Source organism: Schistocerca nitens, chromosome 4 (genome assembly GCF_023898315.1).
Source record: "Schistocerca nitens isolate TAMUIC-IGC-003100 chromosome 4, iqSchNite1.1, whole genome shotgun sequence".
NCBI lineage: Eukaryota > Metazoa > Arthropoda > Insecta > Orthoptera > Acrididae > Schistocerca > Schistocerca nitens.
In genome coordinates this window covers 520,188,826-520,214,469 of record NC_064617.1, presented here as the reverse complement: position 1 = coordinate 520,214,469, position 25,644 = coordinate 520,188,826, and the positions used below count along the sequence as shown (strand labels likewise).

The 25,644-nt window shown below is 41.5% G+C and overlaps 1 protein-coding gene across 1 annotated transcript in view; it reads left to right on the top strand.

The window, feature by feature from the left end:
• Positions 1-20,951, top strand: part of LOC126251496 (cytochrome P450 4g15) — a 48,554-nt gene extending 27,603 nt beyond the window's left edge. The window contains exons 7-12 of the mRNA XM_049951968.1: positions 6,678-6,828; positions 12,640-12,749; positions 12,839-12,907; positions 13,650-13,818; positions 18,669-18,854; positions 20,408-20,951. Coding sequence (XP_049807925.1) covers positions 6,678-6,828; positions 12,640-12,749; positions 12,839-12,907; positions 13,650-13,818; positions 18,669-18,854; positions 20,408-20,595 — 873 coding nt within the window. The 3' untranslated portion in view covers positions 20,596-20,951. The remainder of the gene's footprint in view (positions 1-6,677; positions 6,829-12,639; positions 12,750-12,838; positions 12,908-13,649; positions 13,819-18,668; positions 18,855-20,407) is intronic.
• Positions 20,952-25,644: the final 4,693 nt, after the last annotated feature.

Sequence of the window (25,644 nt, the reverse complement as noted above, 5' to 3'; positions counted from 1 at the left end):
TTCCGACCTCCCACCGAAATAAATCACTGGCAGTACTGGGAATCGAACCTGTCTACACAGAATGTCCGTTAGACATGCTGGCCGTTCAGATACCTGCATTTTTTACCGTTTTTTGCGATTCCTTTCACTTCTTCAGCCTTGCCTTGCGCTTGCCACAATACCTTTTTTCGGCCTTTGTCTACGAAAGCGGAGAAGCATATTCGTAAGAAACTGAATACGTCGGCTTATCTCTCACCGCCACTGTCATCAACCTTTGATAGACCCGCGGTATTTGAAATTTTTTTGGGGGTTTCATCGAACTGAAATATTACATATGATACTTGATGCTAATAATGTACTTCATGAAACCATAGTAAGAACTCTCCAAGACAACAAAAGTATGTTAACATAGTTTCGATAGCATCATTATTTCAGACCCATAATTTTCTTACACAGATGTTAATAGCATTTTTTTTGGTGAAATTGAGTATGGTGACCAACAAATATTCCAGCTTGTTCGCGTTAAGGAAAACTAATCGTCTGGTACACCTTACGTTTCCTACACTAACGTTAAGTCAAAATACTCAGAGGTATGGCGCGTTATAGTATTCGGGGTCCCGCTCGACGAAGTACATAAATTCATTGTGGTATTCACTAAAGATATCCTCGGACGTTCACTAGAGATGTGTTTAGATGTACTTTTTACGAAGTTAACTCTTGTTTACTAGTTAATTTTCGTGTGGAGGTTGTAAAGTCGCTATAGCTTCTCTATAAGAGAATATTCATATCCAGTGAACGTGTTAACGGTTCCCTTCTGTAAAATACCACATATTCGCTTTCAATCGTTTATGGATATTCCAATACCCTTTGAGAAAACATGTTTTCTTCTTAGAACTTACCATCCGATGGCACGTAAACTGCACTCAAATATAAACATTCTCCTAAACACTTATCATAATGCCGGCCGTGGTGGCCGAGCGGTTCTAGGCGCTTCAGTCCGGAACCACGCGGCTGCTACGGTCGCAGGTTCGAATCCTGCCTCGGGCATGGATGTGTGTGATGTCCTTAGGTTAGTTAGGTTTAAGTAGTTCTAAGTTCTAGGGGACTGATGATCTCAGATGTTAAGTCCCATAGTGCTCAGAGCAATTTAAATTTGAACTTATCATAATGAGCACCAATGCCTGACATGTCTAGGATGATCCACTAACAGAAGTGAGGCAATGAAGCATACTTTTACACCGTCTTCCGCAGCCTCCACTGTGATTTCTACACATACAAAAGCCATGAAGTCTGCACGCTATCTTAATATGAATCATTCATGCAACAAGCGGTACAGCGACTAATTTAAGCAAGTCACGGGTTTCTTGCCCTCTCATATCCAAAACGAATGTGTCCATGAGTATCCCTTGTGAGCTAGCAGCTGTCTCGTTTTCTTGCTGCATACAGTTCAGGTAGTTCTTGCAATAAGTATTAGACTGTATGCCTCTTTCATTGCTTTGGACAGTAAATACCATACGTCGTTCGTTGCCATTGGTAATCATTTAGTGAAGCTCCTAATACATATGTGATATCCGTGGTCAAAAAGTGGAGAATGATGCGTCTCATTTCTGCACCAAACTGAAATCAGTCTACTCGAGCTACACGCAAATCATCTTACCATAAACTGTCGAGTATGGATTTTATTCTGATGGGAAATGTATCAATAAACCAAACACTGGCAGCACAATTTGGTGTACAAATTTGGTGGTGCCATTTCATCATGATTGTTCTATGACTTGCAAAGCTTCGATGAAGTATTGCATTCTGTTGTAAATCCAGTTGGGCAATTTCCTGAAACTGTCCTCGTGCTTCTTCGGTAGATACATTCTGTTACTCGTAAACGGTAGGTCGTTGACCATTAAGCCAGATGAGCATACAAAATGAGTGACGTTGCTGCTAATTGGTCTCCACGATGATGATGTGAGAAGCACGTGATGTCTCCGTAACAAGCAACACCTTTAGCTATTTCCACTTATTTGCATCTTATCAATAGCATTAAGGGAACCCTTCGAGGTAAATAGCATTGTTTCTTATTTTTGTGAATAGTTTTCAAATGTACAAACCACTTCACTAGCAACCTAAACCGCCTCTCATAGAGAATGGGCTTCCACCTGGAAATAAGAAACTCTACGCGTGCTATAACTTCTCCTGTAAATTGACATTCCGTAATTTAGCTTACATATCAATCTGGGGCCTTAAGCTGAGAGTACTGCATTGCCGAAGCAGTAATTTCTGCTTTTCATCTATGGAAAGCATTATACTATTAAGCGAAATTTTATTTCAGAATTTACCAGGGCAGTGGGTGTCACAGACAAAAATTTGCTCTGGTGCTAAAGTTTTTATAGCACAGGTTATGCGGGACCTTGTAAGCTTTGAAATGTTGTAAAGTGAAGGAAGGGACTCTTGCTTGCCGAATGGGAAGGCTGCAAATAATAGTCCCACCTGTTTAATTTCTTTGTAGGGCTGGCTTTCATCTTATACCACGGATAGCTATCTGTTGCACAAGTAGCAAGCTTAACATTATCTACCTAGCACTAAGTGCCAAATCGTCTGAAATTTAATGAAGAGTAATTATTAGTCTTAGACGGTATCCTAGGAGAAAACTACGCAGTGGAATTGTTGTTAGTGGACTGCAAAACGTTCGATAAAAGCTTACACTTTACTAAGTATTTGAAGTAGTTTTCTCTCACAGGGCGCCTGAAGTTAGGCATTATAGGAGGGGGCAAGTGTGTAAGTGTTGTACGTTGTAGCGAATTTTAACCAACTAAGTAACCGCACAATGAACATTTAACATATGAAGCGTACTCCAAAAACTGTATTTACATGTAACACAAATGGAAATACTAATCCTATGGTTCTTCATGAGCAGAGTATAATAATATACCGGTCAGCAAGGATTTGTGGGCTGTGGAAATGCAACATGGTGGCGTAATTTCTCACACACAACGATTCATATGAGTAATCGAAAGCAAAGTTCACCACTTTCCATTAACGAACGAATTGTCAAATCCGGCTCGTGACTCAGAGTGACAAGAATAATGACCCCATCTGAACTTACCTAATTGACACCGAAATCACCAGTGCTCCCCACGACTGAGTATGGTCGTTATAGGGAATGCTAACTCAAAATCGAACTAACTCCCATCCAAAAACCACTGCTCACGTGTGTACAGAGACAGCACGCCATACCTACTTGACCAAGGAGCAGATATTGATTCTATTACACGACTCCTCGGCGCCCCGGTAAGTTCTATAAAAATTTATACTGCCTCGCCTCGCGTACAGAGAGTGAACAAAGTCTTAGGAGGCGAACTGACAAATCACCAAGATGATTTTGCTAGTAAGAACATGCATCTCCTCCAATCAGAAGACAGGAGAGAAAACGCCAGGTTCTTTCGGACTAAAATTTTCCATTCTGTTCATCGGCTGAAATTCTGAAGTCGGTGTCCTCACGCTTGGATTCGAAAGGCGCAGTCGTCTGTGGCGACAGAGATTACGACAGACTGTCATCACCAGAGCTGGCTTCCAAGATCACATTCAGCTGTCTTCTCAGGCTTCTATTGCAAAGCTAAGCCAAGGACTTCCATCTAAATTAGTCTACTTGTATGCAGTTGTAATTACACCCACATTCATTCAAACGAGCGATTATCCATGTTGGGGACAGGGACAGATGTAGTTCTATCAGCTATGGTTAAACGAAGAATAAAAACACACAAATTAGCTTCTCAATGTGATATTCTCTGGTGCGGAAAATATGAACAAATGTAGGGAGAGAAAAGATAATCTCCCGCATTTCATAACGCTAAACCACAGAATTATGTGACAGGCTGATTGACTAACGCCTTTCAAAACCAACAGAGCACGTCGTCATTTAGCTATTAACGTGTAAATAGGTAAGGGGCAGAAGATGTTGATTTGATATGATTAAAACACGCCAAAAATTTCAGGATACGTAAGTCTACCAAAGGGGCCGTGAAGTGCTCCGAGTAAGAAACGCTGTAACGAAATAAGTCTATAACTGTTTACAATTACATTCTGATATAAGTATAAAAAATAAACTTATTATAAGCGTTAGGAATGGAATTTTGCAATACAGAGAAATTTTGCAAATCAATTTGGGTCATAACCGGGCCATCCTCAGACATAAAAGTCGTATTTAACTTTGTATTCCTCAACTACAGTATTTAATTAAAATCTTGAAATGCTCCATTTTGGCATAACTTGTGATGTAACTAATCATGTACATGCCTTAGCTTTCCAGAGCAAACTATCATAGTGTACGTTGGAAGGTAGAAGAACAGGATCAGTAATATCACAGCTTACATAAAAGCGGCATATTTCAGGATTTTAATCAAATATTGCAATTGCCGAATGCACAGTTAAATACATAATTTATGTCCAAGGGTGGTCAGATGGTGACAGAAATGACTGTCAAAATAAAGATAAGTATAGCTATTTAATACCGTCTACACAAATTATTTCTCTTATTATAACTGTAGTTTACGAATGCTTCGTCTTGTGGCGATAAGATAAAATCTTCTCGGGCTTCCAGGCGCCTCAGCCAAGTTTACTCCCAGGCCCATCGTACGAGTACTCGTCGGCTATTGTCAAGTGTCAAAAATGTTCAGATGTGTGTGAAATCTTATGGGACTTAACTGCTAAGGTCATCAGTCCCTAAGCTTACACACTACTTGACCTAAATTATCCTAAGGACAAACACACACACCCATGCCCGAGGAAGGACTCGAACCTCTGCCGGGATCAGCCGCACAGTCCATGACTGCAGCGCGTCAGACCGCTCGGCTAATACCACGCGACTGTCAAGTGTCATCTGGCTCTTATAATGGTCCTTATGTCTCTTGGACTGTGTGCATATATCATGGACTGTTCGGTGAGGTAGTGTCGAGTGTTACCACAATTTCAGAAGAGGCCTACACGAACCACCTCTGTATGGGTTTATAAACTCAAGACACCAGTCGACGAAGACGAAATGAAAAACACTCTGTGACACAAAAAACAACGTACCGCAAAGGGCTTATCCGAATGAAACGTAATCAGTAAATGTGATGTACATGTAAGAAAAACTAATTTTACAATTGCAGAAAAACTGAGAGATTCATTTAAGAGAAATAACTTCACGAATTTAGCAAGCCAATAACGCGTAGCTCCCCTTATGATCCTTATGCAATCAGTTATTCTGCTTTGAAGAGCTTGATAGAGTTGTTTGGTGTCCTCCGAGTGATGTCGTGTCAAATGCTATCCAATTGGCGTGTTAGATTGTCAAAATCGGGAGATGGTTGGAAGGAGCTGCCCGTAATGCTCCAAACGTTCTCAGTTGGGGAAAGATCCGGCGATGTTGCTGCCCAAGGTAGAGTTTGGCAAGCACGAAGAGGAGCAGTAAAAACTCTCACCGTGTGCAGGCGGGCATTACCTTGCTGAAATGTAAGCCCAGGTTAACTAACCATGAAGGGTTATGAAACAGCGAGTAGAATACCGCAGACGTACCATTGTGCTGTCAAGGTGCAACGGATGACAACCAAATGGGTCCTGCTACGAAAAGAAATACCACGCCAGACCGTGACTCCTGGTTGTCGGGTAGTATGGCGGACTAAGGTAAGGTTGGCATCCCAGCGCTGTCTGAGGCGCCTCCAGACACGTCTTCGCTGGCCAACGGGGCTCTGTTCGAAGTGAGACTCCTGAAGACAATTCTTCACCGCTCAATGACATTCCAAGCCGAAGACGTGTCTGGAGATCCCCTAGACAGCGGTGGGATACCAGTCTGAATATCGCCCGCCATATGGCTCAGCTGCCAGGAGTGATGATCAGTGGTGCCATTTCTTTTCATAGGAGGACGTCCTGAAGTTATATTTCAGCAAGATAATGCCCGTCTGCAGAAAGCGAGAGTTTCTACTGCTTGTCTTGGTGCTAGCCAAACCCTACCTTGGCCAGCAAGGTCGCCGGATCTCTTCCCAATTGAGAACGTTTGGAGGATCATGGGCAGGATCCTCCAACCAGCTCGGGGTTTTTACGATGTAACGCGCCAGTTGGATTGAATTTCTGACGATACCACTCTGTACATCCAGCAACTCTATCAATCAGTGCCAAGGCCAATAACTGCTTGCATAAGGGCCAGAGATGGACCAACGTGTTATTGACTTCCTCAATTTTGGAAGCTCTTTCTCTTGAATAAATCATCTAATAGTTCTGAAATTGTAATGTTATTTGTCTATACATTTCCATGTTATTCGGACAATTGCTTCGTGGTGCGTCGATTTTTTTTTTTTTTTTTTTTTTAGAGTGTATGTGATTTTGTTTGGCATTTGGAAACTGTATCAGGGGCTGCCCCGTAAGACACTGCAGTCTGAAACACGATGCGGTTCATTTGTGTACATTATCTGAATCTGATACCCAATTCAAGAATGACGAACGTGATCGCTGGGAATTAATGGACTTGAAAGCATGCACAGGTTTGGATATGTATTCGATTCGTAATCCGGTGCTGATAAGAGGTATAATGAGTTGTAAGAGAAAACGAAGACAAAAATCTCTAGTAACTGGTCACTGCTTCGTTCAGAGGACGACCACATTATTACACTGATGTGTTAAGAGGCTACATATGAGGCAGAGTGGTGTTTAAAGTTTGGCGTGTTGGGCTTCAGGTGCTGAAGAAGAAGAAGGAGGAGTTCCAGAAGGGCGGGGGCGCCAAGCGGTACATCGCGTCCGAGCAGACGGACACGGCTGCGGCGGCGGCGCTCTCCGCCAACAAGGGGCTGCGCGACGACCTCGACGAGCAGGACGAGAACGACGTCGGTAAGCAGTGACTGGCGGGCAGCAAGCACGCGTGGTCGCCAGGCGGCGTGATGTCAGCCTACAGCAGCCGCCTACAGATGCGCGCGGCTCGTGCTGGCCGGCACGTGGCCGCCCGAGCTGCGTTCCTCGGCCCATCTGATCTTGACTCTGTTCCATTGGGCTGCGACTACACTAAAATCCCAATTGAGGAGAATCAAACGATAGGTGTGCCATTATTGACCGGGAGACCCCATCAGAGGTTGTTCGGCCGCCGAGGGCGAGTCTTTTTACTTGAAGCCATTTAGGCAACTTCCATGTCGATGAGGAAACGATGATTAAGACTGCACAACACCCAGTCCCCGAGCAGATAAAATCCCCGATCCGGTTGCCAATCGAACGTGGGCCTCTTCCGTGGCAGTCAGCTCCACTCATCACTCAGCTACAGAGGCGCAGGCACTCGATTATATAGACCAAACATAAGGGCGAGCCTTGTGAAGCGATATGAAGGGCAGCGATGGCAGAAAACCAGTTCTTGCACGTCAAGTACAGAAAAATCGCTTCTTTTGTTCGGGTATTCGGAACATCCACGGTGTCTAAATTCTTAGTGTTTAAATGGGAGACTGTAGTGGAGATGCACACGAATGTGCGTGAGCCATAAACACTGAGGTGACAAAAGTCAGGGGATAGCGATGTGAACGTATACATATGGTGGTAGTATCGCGTACACAAGGTATAAAAGGGCAGTGCATTGGCAAAGCAGTCCTTTGTATCCTGGTGATTCATATGAAAAGGTTTCCGGCGTGATAATGGCCGCACGACGAAAATTAGCATGCGCTGAAGCAAATTCCAGTTCAGTAATCGTTACGGAATTCAGTAGTCCGAGATCCACAATGTCAGAATGAACCGAGAATACCAAATTACCTCTGACCATGGCCATTGCAGTTGCCGGCGGCCTTCATTTAACGACCGAGAACAGCGGCGTTTGCGTAGAATTGTCACTGCTAAGACAGTGTGAAATAACCCCAGAAATCATTATGGGATGTACGACGAACGTATCCGTAAGGACAGTGGAGCAACATTGGGTGTTAATGGGCTATGGCAGCAGACGACCGTCGCGAGTGCCTTTCCTAGCAGCAGATATCGCCTGCAGCGACTTTCCTGGACACCTGACCATATCGGTTGAACCCTAGAGGACTGGAAAATCATGGCCCGGTCATATGAACCCTGATTTCAGTTATTAAGAGCTACGAGGTGCATTCAAGTTCTAAGGCCTCCGATTTTTTTTCTCCGGACTGGAAAGAGATAGAAACATGCGCATTGTTTTAAAATGAGGCCGCGTTCATTGTCAATACGTCCCAGAGATGGCAGCACCGTACGGCAGATGGAATTTTACCGCCAGCGGCGAGAATCAGAACTGTTTTAAATACTTAAAATGGCGACGTTTTCCTTACTTGAACAGCGTGCAATCATTCGTTTTCTGAATTTGCGTGGTGTGAAACCAATTGAAATTCATCGACAGGAGACATGTGGTGATGGAGTTATGGATGTGTCGAAAGTGCGTGCGTGGGTGCGACAGTTTAATGAAGGCAGAACATAGTGTGACAACAAACCGAAACAACCTCGGTCTCGCACAAGCCGGTCTGACGACACGATCGAGAAAGTGGAGAGAATTGTTTTGGGGGATTGCCGAATGACTGTTGAACAGATCGCCTCCAGAGTTAGCATTTCTGTGGGTTCTGTGCACACAATCCTGCACGACGACCTGAAAATGCGAAAAGTGTCATTCAGGTGGGTGCCACGAATGCTGACGGACGACCACACGGCTGCCCTTGTGGCACGTATCCAAGCAATGTTGACGCGCAACGACAGCACGAATGGGACTTTCTTTTCGTCGGTTGTGACAATGGATGAGACGTGGATGCCATTTTTCAATCCAGAAACAAAGCACCAGTCAGCTCAATGGAAGCACACAGATTCACCGCCACCAAAAAAATTTCGGGTAACCGCCAGTGCTGAAAAAATGACGGTGTCCATGTTCTGGGAGAGCGAGGGCGTAATCCTTACCCATTGCGTTCCAAAGGGCACTAAGGTAACAGGTGCATCCCTCGAAAATGTTTTGAAGAACAAATTCCTTCCTGCACTGTAACAAAACCGTCCAGGAAGGGCTGCGCGTGTGCTGTTTCACCGAGACAACGCACCCGCACATCGAGGTAACGTTACGCAACAGTTTCTTCGTGATGACAACTTTGAAGTGATTCCTCATGCTCCCTACTCACCTGACCTGGCTCCTAGTGACTTTTGGCTTTTTCCAACAATGAAAGACACTCTCCGTGGCCGCACATTCACCAGCCGTGCTCCTATTGCCTCAGCGATTTTCCAGTGGTCAAAACAGACTCCTAAAGAAGCCTTCACCGCTGCCACGGAATCATGGCGTCAGCGTTGTGTAAAATGTGTACGTCTGCAGGGCGATTACGTCGAGAAGCAACGCCAGTTTCATCGATTTCGGGTGAGTAGTTAATTAGAAAAAAAATCGGAGGCCTTGGAACTTGAATGCACCTCGTACTGGTGGGGTTCGATTTTGGCACAGAGCGCACGAAGCCATGGGCCTAAGTTGTCAACTAGGCACTGTGGAAGTTGGTGGTGGCTCCATAATGAAAGGGTTGTGTTTATATCTAATGGACTGGGTCCTCTGGTCCAACTGAACCGATCATTGATTGGAAATTGTTACGTTCGGCTACTTGGAGGCGGTTCGCAGCAAACAACGATGGAATTTTTATGGATGAGAGTGTCCATGTAACCGGGCCACAATAGTTCTCGATTGGTTTGAAGAACATTCTGTACAATTCGAGCGAATGGTTTGGCCATGCAGATCGCCTGACATGAATCCCATCGAACATTTATCGGACATATCGAGAGGTCAGTTTGTATACAAAATCCAGCATTGGAAACAATTTGGCAACTATGGGCAGCTATAGAGGCAGCGTGGCTCAGTCTTCCTGCAGGGGACTTCCGATGAATTGTTGAGTCCGTACCACGTAGAGTTACTGCACTAGGCCGGCAAAGGAGGTCCGACACGATCTTAAGAGGTATCCCACGGCTTTTTTCACCTGTGTGCATGCTGCACATAAAAATGCACCATCATGAAGACGACACGCAGCAGTCGTCAATTTGATACATGCTTTGATACGCAAATGATTATCATTCCAAAGCAACCGCACGTAGTGGACAGCAATAACCCCATTTACGAAGGCATGCTGAAAAGGTAATATCTCCGAATCTTTCATGTGAAAACAAACGATATTAAGTGAAACAAATGTTATTTAAATAAAACAAACGTTATTAACAATCTACTTCTTTATTGTTCATGTCTGGATATTTGCACGCCTCTGCCGCTAGAGGGATCCGAATTGCAGTATGTGTAACGTAACTGCGTAGATGCGTGAGAAACAGCGTGCTGTAACACATGTAGCATCCTCTCCTTCAGTACGACAATACCAGACTACACACGAGCCCTGCGACATCTGCTACAATCCGACGTCTCGGATTCGCTATCACCGACCATCCTCCATACCGTGCTAACTTGGGTCCAGTCGATTTTCATCTGTTTCCATAAACTTAAGGAACGCCCTCGAGGACTTCAGTTTGATAGTGACGAAGCGATGCAAGCTGAGGTGAGGTTGTGTCCCTGTCAACAAAGTCAAACATTCTGCAGTGACGGTATCAACAAACTGATGTCTCGTTGGGAGAAATTTGTTCGCCGCCAGGGCGACTACGTTGAGAAACAAATATGTAGACATGAAGAATAAAGATGTAGAATATTAGTAACCTTTATTTTATTTAAAAGGCTTTAAGAATCATCACATAAAAAATACGGAGCCATTACTTTTCAGCACGCCCTGGTATTAGGGAAAAGGCGATATGATCGTAGTGAGCTACTTGGTAAACTGAAAGAGGAAGAATACCGTTATGGATGTGTGCAGACGTTCATATTTGATATAAAGAAGATATTTAAACTTGTTCCAAACATGTTAGGTATCACTCCATTTGTTTGCATTAAAATTAATGAATTACAAGAAATGCAAACTGTCTCGTTCATACAGTATGTTAATAATACACGTTCAACGATTTCGCGATATATGGGACCCAATTTCTTGCATGAGAGGAGAGGTCAGTGGCATTTTGATTCACATTCTGGCTGAGCAAAGAAGACCCATAATTACAGAAGTGAGACTAAGATGTTACTACTGCACATATGTGCTGTGTCTCCTGTGTCGGTAGTGGATGTGGCCAGTGGCACTATAAGACAACTATAAAACATTAATACGTTTATTTAGAATTGTCACATTTAATAATTGAGATATACCTAACTTCGAAGTGCTGCAGGTTCTTCTGTGGTGCTGAGGTATATGCAGTGGCAATGAGAGTAATGTACTTGATGAAAACCAACAGTCGTGAGTACTGATACGCTCTCTATCCTGTGCAAGCTTCTTCATCTCCCAGTACCTGCTGCAGCCTACATCCTTCTGAGTCTGCTTAGTGTATTCATCTCTTGGTCTCCCTCTACGATTTTTACCCTCCACGCTGCCCTCCAATGCTAAATTTTTGATCCCTTGATGCCTCAGAATATGTCCTACCAACCGATCCCATCTTCTAGTGAAGCTGTGCCACAAACTCCTCTTCTCCCCAATCCTATTCAGTACCTCCTCATTAGTTATGTGATCTACCCATCTAATCTTCAGCATTCTTCTGTAGCACCACATTTCGAAAGCTTCTATTCTCTTCTTGTCCAAACTATTTACTGTCCATGTTTCACTTCCATACAGGGCTACAAACAAATACTTTCAGAAACGACTTCCTGACTCTTAAATCTATACTCCATGTTAACAAATTTCTCTTTTTCAGAAACGCTTTCCTTGCCATTGCCAGTCTACATTTGATATCCTCTCTACTTCTGCCATCATCAGTTATTTTGCTCCCCAAATAGCAAAACTCCTTTACTACTTTAAGTGTCTCATTTCCTAATCTAATTCCCTCAGCATCACCCGACTTAATTCGACTACATTCCACTATCCTCGTTTTGCTTTTGTTAATGTCACCTTATATCCTCCTTTCAAGACACTGTCCATTCCATTCAACTGCTCTTCCAAGTCCTTTGCTGTCCCTGACAGAATTACAATGTCATCGCGAACCTCAAAGTTTTTATTTCTTCTCCCTGGATTTTAATACCTACTCCAAATTTTTCTTTTGTTTCCTTTACTGCGTTTGATACTGCACGTTAAATTTGCTGAGAGTAGTAAAATGGCTTGAATATATATAAACAAACGTTTCTAACTAAAAGCTATAAGCAACAAAAAACTTAAGCCTACAAAGAAATCGTAAACCGACAATCAGCCTACGGAAAGGATTTAAGTTTGATTAAGAATTCTCCGGTTTTCGTAATTGACAACAAGTGAATACTTGTCTGTCCAACGTCATGTCCGATTTCCACCCTACTTCTATTTCTTATAGAATCTATTTCATTTTATTATCAAGTTGACTTTTTTTCTTTGTGTTCAATATTTAATATAAGTTACTCATGACTTTCCTTGTGGCAGTCAGAATTTTCCAAAGTTTTAAAGTTAGCACATTTCAAAACAAAATAAATAGACTGGCAATAAATTATTTAGCAACAAACGCCTCCCTTCTTAAAGCTCGGTCTATTATATCACGAATATTCTAAAAATATCAAGACGCAGTAAATTCTAACATGCTGGTTTCACGTATATTTTAATGTCTACGCGCATACGTTTACCTTCCACCAAATGTTCCATACCATTTACTGTTTATTTCCAGGTCAAAAGAAGAGGTTGGCCTTCTTGGACCTGATGATCGAAAGCGCCCAGAATGGAGTGGTGCTGACTGATGAAGAAATTAAAGAGGAAGTGGACACCATCATGTTTGAGGTGAGTGTGTAGGCAGATCATGCATTTGAGTGTTCGAAACATGAAAACCACGACATTCGGTATGTTACACTACCTTCTCGATGTTGCAGGGACACGACACCACAGCTGCTGGCAGTAGTTTCTTCCTGTCGATGATGGGCATTCATCAAGACATTCAGGTAATGAAACTAAACAGAGGTCTTGTTCATCCTGATTCGGGAAGTTCTAGCATTGCTTTAGAGTTTTTTTTTTTCATGCAAGATTGCTTCTCTTATCAAACAACTGTAGTACATATGTAAAGGAAAACTCAACTAGAATGTTTTCTGTTTTTACACCATGCTTTACTAGTCTTGATAGCTACAGCTACTATGAAAGTGCCAAGTATTAGTTCTTCTATTTTAAAGCGAAATTTAACTGCAGCCACTTTGCAGACAAAAGTGAACTGTCCGTTGATTCCATTAACAGACTACCAGGAGATTATAAGCTACTTATTCCCAGACCACTGAAATGTGATCTTCCAATACAACTTGACCTGACTGATATAGGTCAATACAATGAATCTCGTCTTGTATGCACTCTTTATCTGAACGTTTCTGACCAGTAATCTCGCAACAGCTTCCTCTGGCAAACTAATACTTTCACACTCATCCTCCTCATGCTTCTCTTCATACCCATTCCCTTTCTCTCTCTCTCTCTCTTTCTACTTCTCGCTCCCACCTCTTCTGAAATTCTCATCTCTTCCTGTCTTGTGCAAACTACGACGAACAATAACGACAAATGTATGAGGCCTATCAGAATGACATAGTAATTCAGAATGAAAATCTGTACCTTCATAAAGCTTGTATATTTTACAGTTTGTGTGTAGTGTTACTGACTTCACCGTAAAAATCAACAAAAACCGAGAAAATGTACGTATTTCAGGACAAAGTGATCCAGGAGCTGGATGAGATCTTTGGGGACTCAGACAGGCCGGCCACATTCCAGGACACTCTGGAAATGAAGTACCTCGAGCGCTGCATCCTGGAGACGCTTCGCATGTTCCCACCAGTGCCTATCATAGCTAGACAGCTCCACGAAGAACTCAAACTCGGTAAATATTTGCACGAATGTCTACTTCGAGATGGAATACCTTCTAAACTATCTGTCAGACACACACACACACACACAATATATATATACACCTAACTCTCATACACACACAAAATTCAATTTTATATTAATTTACGGCCATAAAGTAGTTTATTGACTTACGGCACTTGCATTGAATAACACGTTTCCGTCACATTAGTTGCATTTGTACATGAGAAATGAGTGTGCAAATGAATTACCTTATTCAGACAAATCATAATAGAAATGATCGTTCCTACATGAAAATTCATAAGTCTTCTATGCGGGCCAATAAGTGGCCTGAATCGATACAAGATCAAGCTACAGTCACAGACTCCCAAATCTCTAATCTAGACATGGCTAGGGAAATTAAATCAAAATTCCAAATAAGGAATTTGTAGTTGCATTCAGTGTTTTATTATTGGAATTCTCGCGTAGCAATTTCGCCGTGTGACTCTTTACTTCTGTTTTCGGAAAGCAAAAGATATTAGTATCTATCTAATATTGTTATTTTCCTGCGTTTAGCATGGTCGACAGCTTACATGTGTCAAGTACTACTCACGGGGATCCCTTCAGATACTTATATAGTAGCTTGAATTAAATGTCAACTGATGAAAAGGAAGTAAAAGAGTTTATTATTTTTAATGATTAAGCTTTCTTTTCACAACTGTGACATCTTTCCAGATGTAGTTAGCAACAGAAACAAGACTAGTTTATTTGATAATTTATATTTTGCAGTATAAATGTTATTTCTACTTACTTGATTAAGCTGTCAGTTATGATATGAGAATTTCTACCACCTGCCTACGACATCAAGCCATCACGTAAACGAATTTCGTAGTGTATCCTTTGACAGATTGTCTTTGTCTTGACCTTCAGCACGTCACATAAACCGTACTCATCCATTTTAGCTCCTTATTGATCGCCCTGCGTTTTTCCTTACATATGAATGATTTTCTGGGGTTACTTTAACAAACAATAAATCTTTGCTCATCAGTTACGAATAAATGAAAAAAAAGGCAACAGAGTACCTTTACCTTGATGAATGTACACGTCAAATTTTGTCTAGAATTTTGCTCTTACGTCAGATTTAACTCTACTTTGACGTATACTTTCTGCGATGTGGTAAAAAAGCAGTCGGGACAACCTGACAGCAAAATGTACAGTATCTGAATAAATGTGAACCATGTAACACAGAGAATTTATAAAAAAGAAGTTACAGAAGAGCAGAGTTAACTATAAAACTCCATCTGAAGTCACACTAGATCGGAACGTTGGAACGCAACGCGATTTTGAATACGTCGTCTAGATTGACGAGTGGTATACCTATCAAAGTGAGTGAAGTCTCCAGACATGTGTGTGTTTGACTACTGTCCACTGTCATCTTCGTCTACTCAATTCTCAATCAATTATATAATTCGACATGTCTTATTACACCATGGTACGCAATTAAAGACTCCCAATAACGTGACTTAACTAGCGTATCGAAGTGCCAAATTTATTGTTAAGCTTGCCTCCAGCTGCAGCTAAAGACATGAAACTGGATTTTTAAGCCGAAACTCATACTTACAACCGTAATGTAATCGAATGCAATAAAGATACCACAATCATTAAAAATAGACTTCTTGTCATAGCAGTTTCTAATCATGTTGATCACTAGTAGAAAAAAATTGATTTTGGATTTCTAGAGTTCAAATAAAACTGAGGATTAAGATCTACAAGTCTTTAATATTGCATTTGCACCACGGTAATTGAGAACAACTCGTGATGAATTGATTTTGGGACGTATTCCCTGAGTTTGTTTTACTTACTTGTTTAGAGTTATGCAAAAAGGAAGCATCGGCTGATGGTTGTTATGCCTTTTGTGCTGGTTCATAATGGCGTCAGACTGAATGAAGGTATCGGCCGCAAGATCATCGAAATGAATGATGCGCCTTTTATAATTCAACTGCCAGTTTCTGGATAAGCACTGAGTTTATATTTCACACGCCAGCATACGCATTTTTGTTACTTTTCTCTGTTACAATCTCCAGTTTCCAAACAGGTTCGACAGGCTGTCGCAAACCGCTGTATTCCGGTTTAACGACTAGTTTTCGAACGAGGGAAACCTAAGACCTTGCGCGTAGATCGTGGCGAGTGTATGGTGACCTCGGCCTTGAAAATTATCTTCAGCACTTAATCCTGTCGTTATGCATCGATCTGAGATCACGAATGTCGACCTCCTCCGTTGTCGGAAACCTCTCGCTTTTAAGCCGCCCGCGTTCAGTTTGAATGCTATTTTTGATACGTTAGTTTTTCTTCACGGGGGGATGAAGGGGGGAGGGAGAAGCAGTGCCCATTTAACCCAAAGAATAAGATATTAACATTTATGAGAGTGCAGTTTTTCTGATGTCAACGTATGCAGAGACAACACAACTTTTTCAGCAATAGTTCACATACTAGTTTAAACTTCTAATAGATGTAGACCGTATGTAGTTTTCGGCGTGCTTCGATACAATAACCATCATTATTCCACTGTATCTCAATAAAATCCAATCCTAAAATTATGGCATTGGTCCCGGCCACTGAATGCTGCGCTAAGGTAACTAATTTTTTCGAAACTTTTGCAGATCCACACCCAGCATCTCTCACGACAAGGGTATCCTGCACTGAAATCACGGGCAAGGTGTCAGTAACGTTAGTTGGTCCTCGTCGAGCATACTGATTGATCTATTTTCCATTGGATCAGTTGCGGATAGGACCTCTAAGAAGGGCTTTTTTCATTTTATACTTTTTTTTCCATTAACGATACCAGTTTCTCCCTACGTCTGTATCATAGAATTTATTTTGATGTGCATTTGTTATACAACGAATTTCAAGATTATATGCTATTAGCGTGTGGGAAGAAACTGCCCTATCATCTTAATGGGGAATTTTGTAGACTTGCCATCTGCCCAGTGACTCTATTTGATTTAGAATATTTGGCAGCGACAACAAAACATTAACAACCGCTGCATGGAATGAAAATGAAAACTTTGAACGGTCACTGGTTATCCCAAGGGCACAGAAATTACCACCAAATTGCGGGAAACATGCCAAAGTAGTATGAACACACAGCCAGTTGTGAGGAAAACTCAATGGCAAAACAGTCCTTCATTACGGTCCGTGGCCGTCCCAAGGAGCAGCGGTTGGACAGTCTCAAATCCAATATGACGTTCGACAGAAAATTCCGGCGGGAACCAACCAAGGAAGTGCACACTGGATCGCACTATAGAAAAGAAGAAGAAGAAAAGAAATGGTCTTATTGTTATGGACCAAAATTGCCTCAAAACTTGAGAACTGTAAGAACGCACGAGATAAATCACATAAATTTTTAGGAACGCTTGGACCAGATGATGTGACTACAGAGACTTGAAAAATCAACTGCACTTAAACTGAATATCTAAGAAAACTGTGAGATGAAGCCATGCGGAGAAAGTGAATTTGTCACTGGAACAAATCCTGCTTGACATATCTGTAGTTTCAGCAGTTCAGTTTACGATTGCTAAAATACTTTTTCCAGTTAGTTAACGTGACGTCTGTCTCTGGAAATATTTTGCATATCTAAAATAAATATAGCTGTAGCGTGATTTAGATTTCTTGTTGAACTGTAGCTTTTCAGGAATTGTACATTAATGTGTTAAAACTCTCCCTACATACACCGTACAGAATATCCTTCTGCTACTTCGAGTCATGCCACAACTAGTAGCGAGCAAAGAAAATTTAAAAAAAGTTAAGTTTATCGCTGTGGAACTGTTATTTCCAGTGAAAAATCATACCAGCTTCCTCCCACCCAAGCGCCGTCGACCATACGCCGGGTACTGAATCAGCTACAAGCTAGACATACTTTTGTAGTCATTCTACTATAAGGGTACTTTAAAACAAGACGATGGAGGTTTTACAAAGCCCAGCAGATAAATATAGGTTTAGGAGACGAGTTTTATGTTACGTCGCACACAATGGCCGTTGTTATAATAAACAGTCTGCAATCACAAAATACTATTAAAATTTTGTGGCGGTGTGACTCGCATTACCTTTTTTTTTTTTTACCAATATGTTACAGCCGCGCGAACAAAACGAAAATAGCTGCACAAAATTTCATAATCTTAGTAAAAAAGATTTCCTTCATAAACATTCGGAAAGTCACTCTTTGCAACTCGCTTATTCTGTGCACATTAGTCGCTATCCCAAGCGAAACCTTTCTATAAATAGTTAATTAACCGTTCATTTAAACAACCTGTTACATATCTCGATTAAAAATATCTACTAACTAAACAGCTTCTATAGACTTACGTGACTGAGCAGTTAAGTGAAAACAGAGGCAGTCTTACCTGTAAACGAAACCGGACCACCAACATTAAAATTCATGCCTCGTCGATACTTATCGTCGTTGTTCATTGGCAGCTGTAAATAGGAAAGCGACGACTACTTCTAGTTTCCGATTCGTTTCCGCGCAGCAAATAGAATTTGCTACTGTTGCTTAGAGTTTACTGCAACAGTATTCTTTGGCACGCTAGAGCTACTGCGAAGCAAAGATAATTGTGAGTCGGCACAAGAATATCGCAGATTCAACTGGCGCCAAACATTTTGCTTTTTGAAACACCTCACGGCAATGCAGCAGTGAATAAATAAATAATCAGATGGAAATGTGCATTGTTAAGCAACTTAACTTCCAGCACACTTGCAGTCTTATTCCGACAGAATAAGTACGAAGTCTTTCATATGTTCAGCAGTAATTCAGTATCTATATTTCTCCTCAAGACGTTTTACGTTGTACCTCTTCCCGAAATAATTTTATGCTGTATTTCGTTATAGCCTCCATGGACGTAACGCTGCCCGCCGGCTGCACCGTAGTCGTGGGCACTTACAAGGTCCACCACCGGGAAGACATTTATCCCAACCCGGAAGTTTTCAATCCTGACAACTTCATCCCAGAGAAGACCGCTGACAGGCATTACTACGCCTTCATCCCGTTCAGCGCTGGCCCCAGGAGTTGCGTTGGTAAGTAACTATTTTTGTTTCCACATTACAATGCCTCGGCAGCAAGGTTACTCTCTTCGGTGTCTACGCAGCAAGTCACTCATCGATCCTCCAGCAGCAAGTGTTGAAGGCCGGCAGCTGTGGTCGAGTGGATCTAGGCGCTTCAGTCCGGAATCACGCGGCTGCTACGGTCGCTGGTTCAAATCCAGCCTCGGGCATGGATGTGTGTGATATCCTTAGGTTGGTTAGGTTAAGTATTTGTAAGTCTAGGGGACTGATGACCTCAGATGTTAAGTCTCATAGCGCTTAGAGCCATTTGAACCAAGTCTTGAATGACTTAACTCCTCAAAACTAGGTCGTTTCTGTCAGTATAGGAATCACGCCCAACAACTGCCGCAGACCTTCCAAGTTCTGACCAGTAATAACTTTATAAATAAGTTTAACAAAGTCCTTTTCTTGCTGATTTTGCAGTGATTCACCAATAATGGTCTGGCGTGGCGAGGAACACGGAAAATCTCTACACTTCATGAAATATTCTAACGCTAGCCAATCTAAGTGCTTGCACATACACTTGTGTGAGAAAGTCTGTCTTCTACACAAATAATTACTGTGAACCAATCAGAGTTTCTGTTAACTAGGATTTTAAATGAACACTCTTTCATGGCGTTGCAGCTGGGAAACAGCAGGTTCCACACTCTCCCATTCCGAGGGCTACAGTTGGCTTCGATTTCATCTTTCGAAGAAGGATTTCTTCTGTCTCACACAAAGTAGTTTTCCGGCTCACAGTCCGCCATTAAGGCTCGTGCTGTGTGGAGATGGGACTTAGCGAATTCTCTGTCTTCCACCTGCTCATTAGGGTTGCTTTCAGCTCCAGACATGTCTGTGTTCCTCTAGGCCTTTACAGTAAACTTCCATGTGGCACGAGCCAGCTAAGAAATGCTGCGGGAAATAACACTATTATGAAGGGCAAGAAAAGAAGTAATAAGCTGGGCAACCATTGGTATTGTTGAATATTGTCTGCAGGTATGGTGCAGCTTCAAAGAACCAGTTACTGAATATTGGGACGTGCATATTACATTGTAAAATAGGTTGCATGACAGGTTGGGGATAAACTGCCACGCAACATTATGAGTGCTGTAACTAAGAATTCTTCTCTTTGACTCACTTGTCACTCTTCCCAACGAGTGACAGGTGTCAAACGCATGGTACAGCATACGCAATAGCCGATGTGTACTGCAGTGTTGAATTTCGCGTAAGTTACATCAGATTCTGCAGATGGTGTCACACCTGATATATAGAACGCTTTAGTTACAGTTCTTGACAATGAGCACGTGCCTTTTGTTTACATGTCTGTGACGATTGTACGTATCTGAGGAATTTGTTCTTGGAATGTATCAATTTTGTAACTGAAGTGTTCAGTTTTACTGCCTTTAAAGAGCACTCATTCACTATCTCCCAAAATTCATTACTGTCTGATTACGACTAAATTTCTTGTGTTACCCTAATGCATGAATCTGTCGTACCAACAGCGCTTTCCCCTTGAATTAACGGAGTGTTCTTGTGTGTTGTTACAGGTCGCAAGTACGCCATGCTGAAGCTGAAGATCATCCTGTCGACGATCCTGCGCAACTACCGCGTGTACTCAGACCTGACAGAGAAGGACTTCAAGCTGACGGCCGACATCATCCTGAAGCGCGCCGAGGGCTTCAAAGTCCGCATGGAGCCCCGCCTGAGACGCTCCGCCGCCGTCAAGGCGCACTGACGTCACACTGCACTATCGCTCCCTGCCGGGTCGACAGACGTCACCTCTCTCCGTGCATAAGCTGCATCCTATACAAAGAGCGTATTTATTTAACGTAACTAGCTTCAATGTTTCTCATTATGTAGGTCCTCAGACACTTTCTGCTACAGTACTATTTTAGTCTAGTAACAAAGTAATCGACAATGTTAACGCACCAAAGACTTTAGCGTGTCGCTGTAGGTAATACTTCGGAGCTTCTCTGCGCTGGTAAGCGCGTGGTGAACATTCTGGATGCCTTTTGAGTTTAGGGTATGGAATATCCAAGGACCATTCTGTATATTGAAATTTGTTGTTTAATAAACGTTTTCCAATAAGTACAGAGTTCTTCTTTCTGAAATCAGCATCCCTTCACTATTCTCTTCGTCTTCTTTGGTTGGAACTGTAGGGACACCGCAAGCGCAAGTTTATGATGAAAGCAATACTACACTACACTTATAACTATCAAGGGCATTTCGTGCGGTGCTATTACATATATTTAACTTTGTCTATGTACCAGATGGTTACAATTGGTATTAAGTTCCTCACGGAGGTTTAATGTCAACCGTAATTATCGAATGGCAGCGAAACTTCGCAGATACGCTTACGCGTCAACGCAGAACTGATTTAAGTTGGGAAAAAAAAAAGTTCCAATTCTGGGTATCAGGTGCAAAACTGGCGCTGTACAGCATCTTGTAGACCTCTCTGGGGCTCATACGGAACAAATTGAGTAAGTGTTGGTGCATAATAAAATCAACATTATGCCTTTCTCACTTGTTTGACCTTTTATGCCGACGTCCCGTTCCTCATATATTATATATGGGAACATTTCAATACGTCTTTCTTGCGTTCACAGCGCCAGATTTGCACCTGATGGCCAAAATTTGAAATATTTTTTTTTAGTGTAAATCGACTCTTCATTAACGCTTTAGAATATCTACCAAGTTTCGCTACCATATGATAATCAGAGTCCATACTGGACCTCTGTGAGCAGCTGCACTTCATGTAGACTCTAAGTAATAAGAACAAGAAACACTAAGGAATTATGCGAATGGGGTGAATGGGACAGAAATCAGTAGAAGTGGTGTAGATTTACAGACAAACAAATGATTATAATTTCAGAAAAACTGGATGACTTATCAAGAGAAAGAGCATCACAAATTGAGAAAGTCAATAAAGCATTGGTCTACCATGGCCCGTACGTAGTTATTCTCCTTGGCATCGATTGAAAGAGTTGCTGGATATTCTCATGAGGGATATCGTGCTAGATTCTGTCCAACTGGCGCTCTAGATCATCAAAATCCCGAGCCGGCTGGAGGACCGTGTCCATAAAGCTCCAAACGTTCTCAGTTTTGGAAAGATCCTGGGACCTTGCTGGTCAATGTAGGGTTTGGTAAGGACGAAGACAAGCAGTAGAAACTTTCGCCACGTGCGGGCGAGCATTACCTCACTGAAATGTAAGCCATGGATGGCGTGCCATGAAGGGCAACAAAACGGAGCGTAGAATACCGACGACGTGTAGCTATGCTGCAAATGTACCACGAATGACGGCCAAAGGGGTCCTGCTATGAATAGAAATGGCACCCCAGACTATCACTCCAGGTTACTGGGCGGTATGGCGGGCGTCAGTCAGGGTGGTATCTCACCACTGTCCAGTGCGTCTCCAGACATATCTTCTGCCTGGAATCCCATTAATTGCAGTAGAACTGTCTTCAGTGGTAAGCACTGATGACTAGCCAAGAGGTATCTTGAGATGCCCCAGACAATGGTGGGATACCCACATGACTGTCGCCCGCCGTACGGTGTGACAGGCAGGTGCGCTGATCTGGGGTTGCATTTCTTTCCAGAGCACGACTTCTTTATTTGTCATCCGCGCTATCTTTACAGCGCTGCGTGACATCGACGAAATTCTTCGTACCATATTGTTGCCCTGCATGGCAAGCCATCCTGGGCTTACATTTCTGTGAGATAAAACCCACCTGCACACGGCGAGAGTTTTTGCTGCTTGTCTTCGTCCTTACCAAACCCTACACTGGCCAGAAATGTCGCCGGATCTCTCCCCAATTGAGAAAGTTAAGAGCATTACGGGCAGGCAGCACCCTCCAACCAGCTCGATATTTCGATGATCTAAAGCGCCAAGTGGACACAATGTGGCACGATATCCCTCAGGAGGACAGCCATGCCAAGACGAATAACTGCATGCATAAAGGCCATAGGTGGACCAACACATTACTGACCCGATCAATTTGTGAAACTTTTTTTAAATAAATCATCCCTTTATTTTAAATTTTTATCATTTCTTATTTGTGTATGTAAGTCACATCGGCCCATTTCCATACCATTCGGATAATCCCTACGTGGTGTGTCCTTGTTTTGTCTTAGGGTGGTACCTACAGATACTTGTGTGTACTGTCCAATATCTTAACTCGCGTGGAGAAGATAGGGCGCTGCATTTGTTTACATTGTAGAGTTGGAGGACGCTGAAAGCACATCAAATGGCTGCAAAAACGAATGGCCAAGATATTAGACATAGATTTGTTAACCAGTCTCGAAACTGAACAATATTCTCACTTGATCACACCAAGAATCACGAAAGTTAAATTTGCATGCAAGGAAGATGCATCTCTCTGAAAGCACAAGAACAAATCAGAAATCATAAACAAACAGTGCTGGCCAAAGATTACTCTGAAAAACTGTACTCTACTCAACGTGTTCTACCGGTCTGAAGAAGTAAGTGTCAACTAGAATAGATGTAGTATTTACAAAAGTGGTGTGAAGAGTCAGCATAGGATGGAAATAAATAATGACACTTGAATACGTGCGTCCTTAAGCCAAGAACACCTTGATTGACATAGATTCTTCTTCTCTTACACTATGTTTCCCTGATCACTCACAAATTATCATACACTTAACACCTGTGTATGTGACTGTAATTTACTCCTTCCATCCCAGTTGCAGCTATTGCCCACAATGAGCAAAGTCTTTTCTGACGAATTGAGAGGAGTAAGATTACGATAGACTTTTTACTTTACTTTGCTTTTCTTGTAGCATTGGCTCCAGTTCTTCTTGTCTAGGGGTCTGATTCTTGCATCTGAAATTCTCACATTTTAGGTCCTCATGGTTGAATTGATCTAAATAATTTTGAAGATCGTTGTTGCAGAGTTTTTGTTTTTACGTTAATTTATTTAGTCGCATTTTAGTATATCACACACACTTTTTAATTTTCACATTAACAAAGCCGAAATCCCATTGGTCGCCCAAAATACAAAAATACGTCCGATCCGAGGCATTCTTACTACACTTTCACTTTGCAGTAATAACACTATTCCAAAAAGTTTACAGTTTTTCCTGACGAAACAAATTTCTGTTAGTTTCGACAACAAATTCGTAAATGAATCCCGAAATAAATATAATAAACAGTACTAGATTGCGTAATTAATAATAGAAATTTTAAATGTGCCAAATAACTCGTAATTTCAAATATTTCTAAATAAAATAATTTTCTGTACATTCATAACTAGTATTTATCGATTATAACATCCAAAATAATAATCCCTATTCATACATTTTAGCTTTAAATATAACACTATTTGAAATTTTTCAGGAATACAACTACGATTATACTCAGCCATCCAAAATTCGAAAAATAACATTGATATCCCCCTCAAGTGATACGGAAACAATGTGTTTAAAATATTTTGTGTTCTATTATAAGTGTTGGAAAATGCTGTACAAAACGATGTCAAAAGATAGACTACAGATGTACAGAAGTATCAGATACATAACATATTACAGAAAACGTAAGAAAAATATCTACTATACAAGTCATAAGCTATACACATATCAGGACATGGCATTCAGATTTTCAGACCTGTGGAACATTCTGTCTCAAGACAAATGATGCAAAGTCAAAACTACAACATTACAACATTAAACTATAGAAATAAGCGCACAGGTAATGTAAATTACTAGAATTACAAATTACAAGTTCACATCTATAAAGTTACACCTTCAAAATAATCAAAAGAGAAGAAATAAAGTACTCAGAGCCTAAGTGTACAATGAGTGAGCTGAATCAAAAAACTCACAACAACGAGTACAGACCAGAAGAATATCTCAGTCACAAGTAGGAGTCTAGCACAAAATCAATCAGCCACATAAACCAGAGTGTGTAAGGATATTTCGACTCATGAAAGGAGAAAATAATGAAAAAAATTAGGGCCTATGCTTATGAAGTGGGGACAGATTCCTGATTCCAAACCACACTGGTTAAACACCAGAAGAAATGTTTCGACACAACAAAATTAATAAAGTTCATAATCGTATATCAATAAGTTCAATCATATGTGAATGATAATTATAGGAAGCATCTAGCTGCAAACTCTCCTTGAGTACACACACAGACACAGTCATGATGACCAGGGGTACACAAAACAGAGTTAAGCATGAGTTTGCACACAACTCAAATTCCAGTGAGATACGATAATGTAGTACTCAGGATAAATAAAGGTAACCAGAGTAATAAATAATTGTGAATGATCCAATGGTTTGAGGACCAAAATCAGTATGTGGAATTAGAAATGTATACATCTTGTTATACAGTGTATACTCAATTTGTGATCACAGTCATAAATGTCTTCCTTATTATTTGGTAATTGTTGATACAAGCTAACCTATGTACATAGAAGCCTAGAAAGTTCATTTACAATTGATAAAAAATACATACTGAGTTTTGAGATAAGAAAATTCGTTGTAATGTATGACTACTAACCTAACACTCCCTAATTTTACCACATTCTGATAATTATTTACAACATGGTTCATGGAATGTACTCTTGAACTTCTTACATTTTCACATTTCTGTGATGAACATAGCAAATCATCAATAATACAGGATCAGACTTCCACGGTATTATTTAAAGTTACATAATTTATTGGACAGCTAATCCCCAACTAGTAAAAAAACATTTATGTGGAATAACACTGTCCATAACAGTGACTACTTTTCTAAACAAATAGTTCCACGAATTCTTG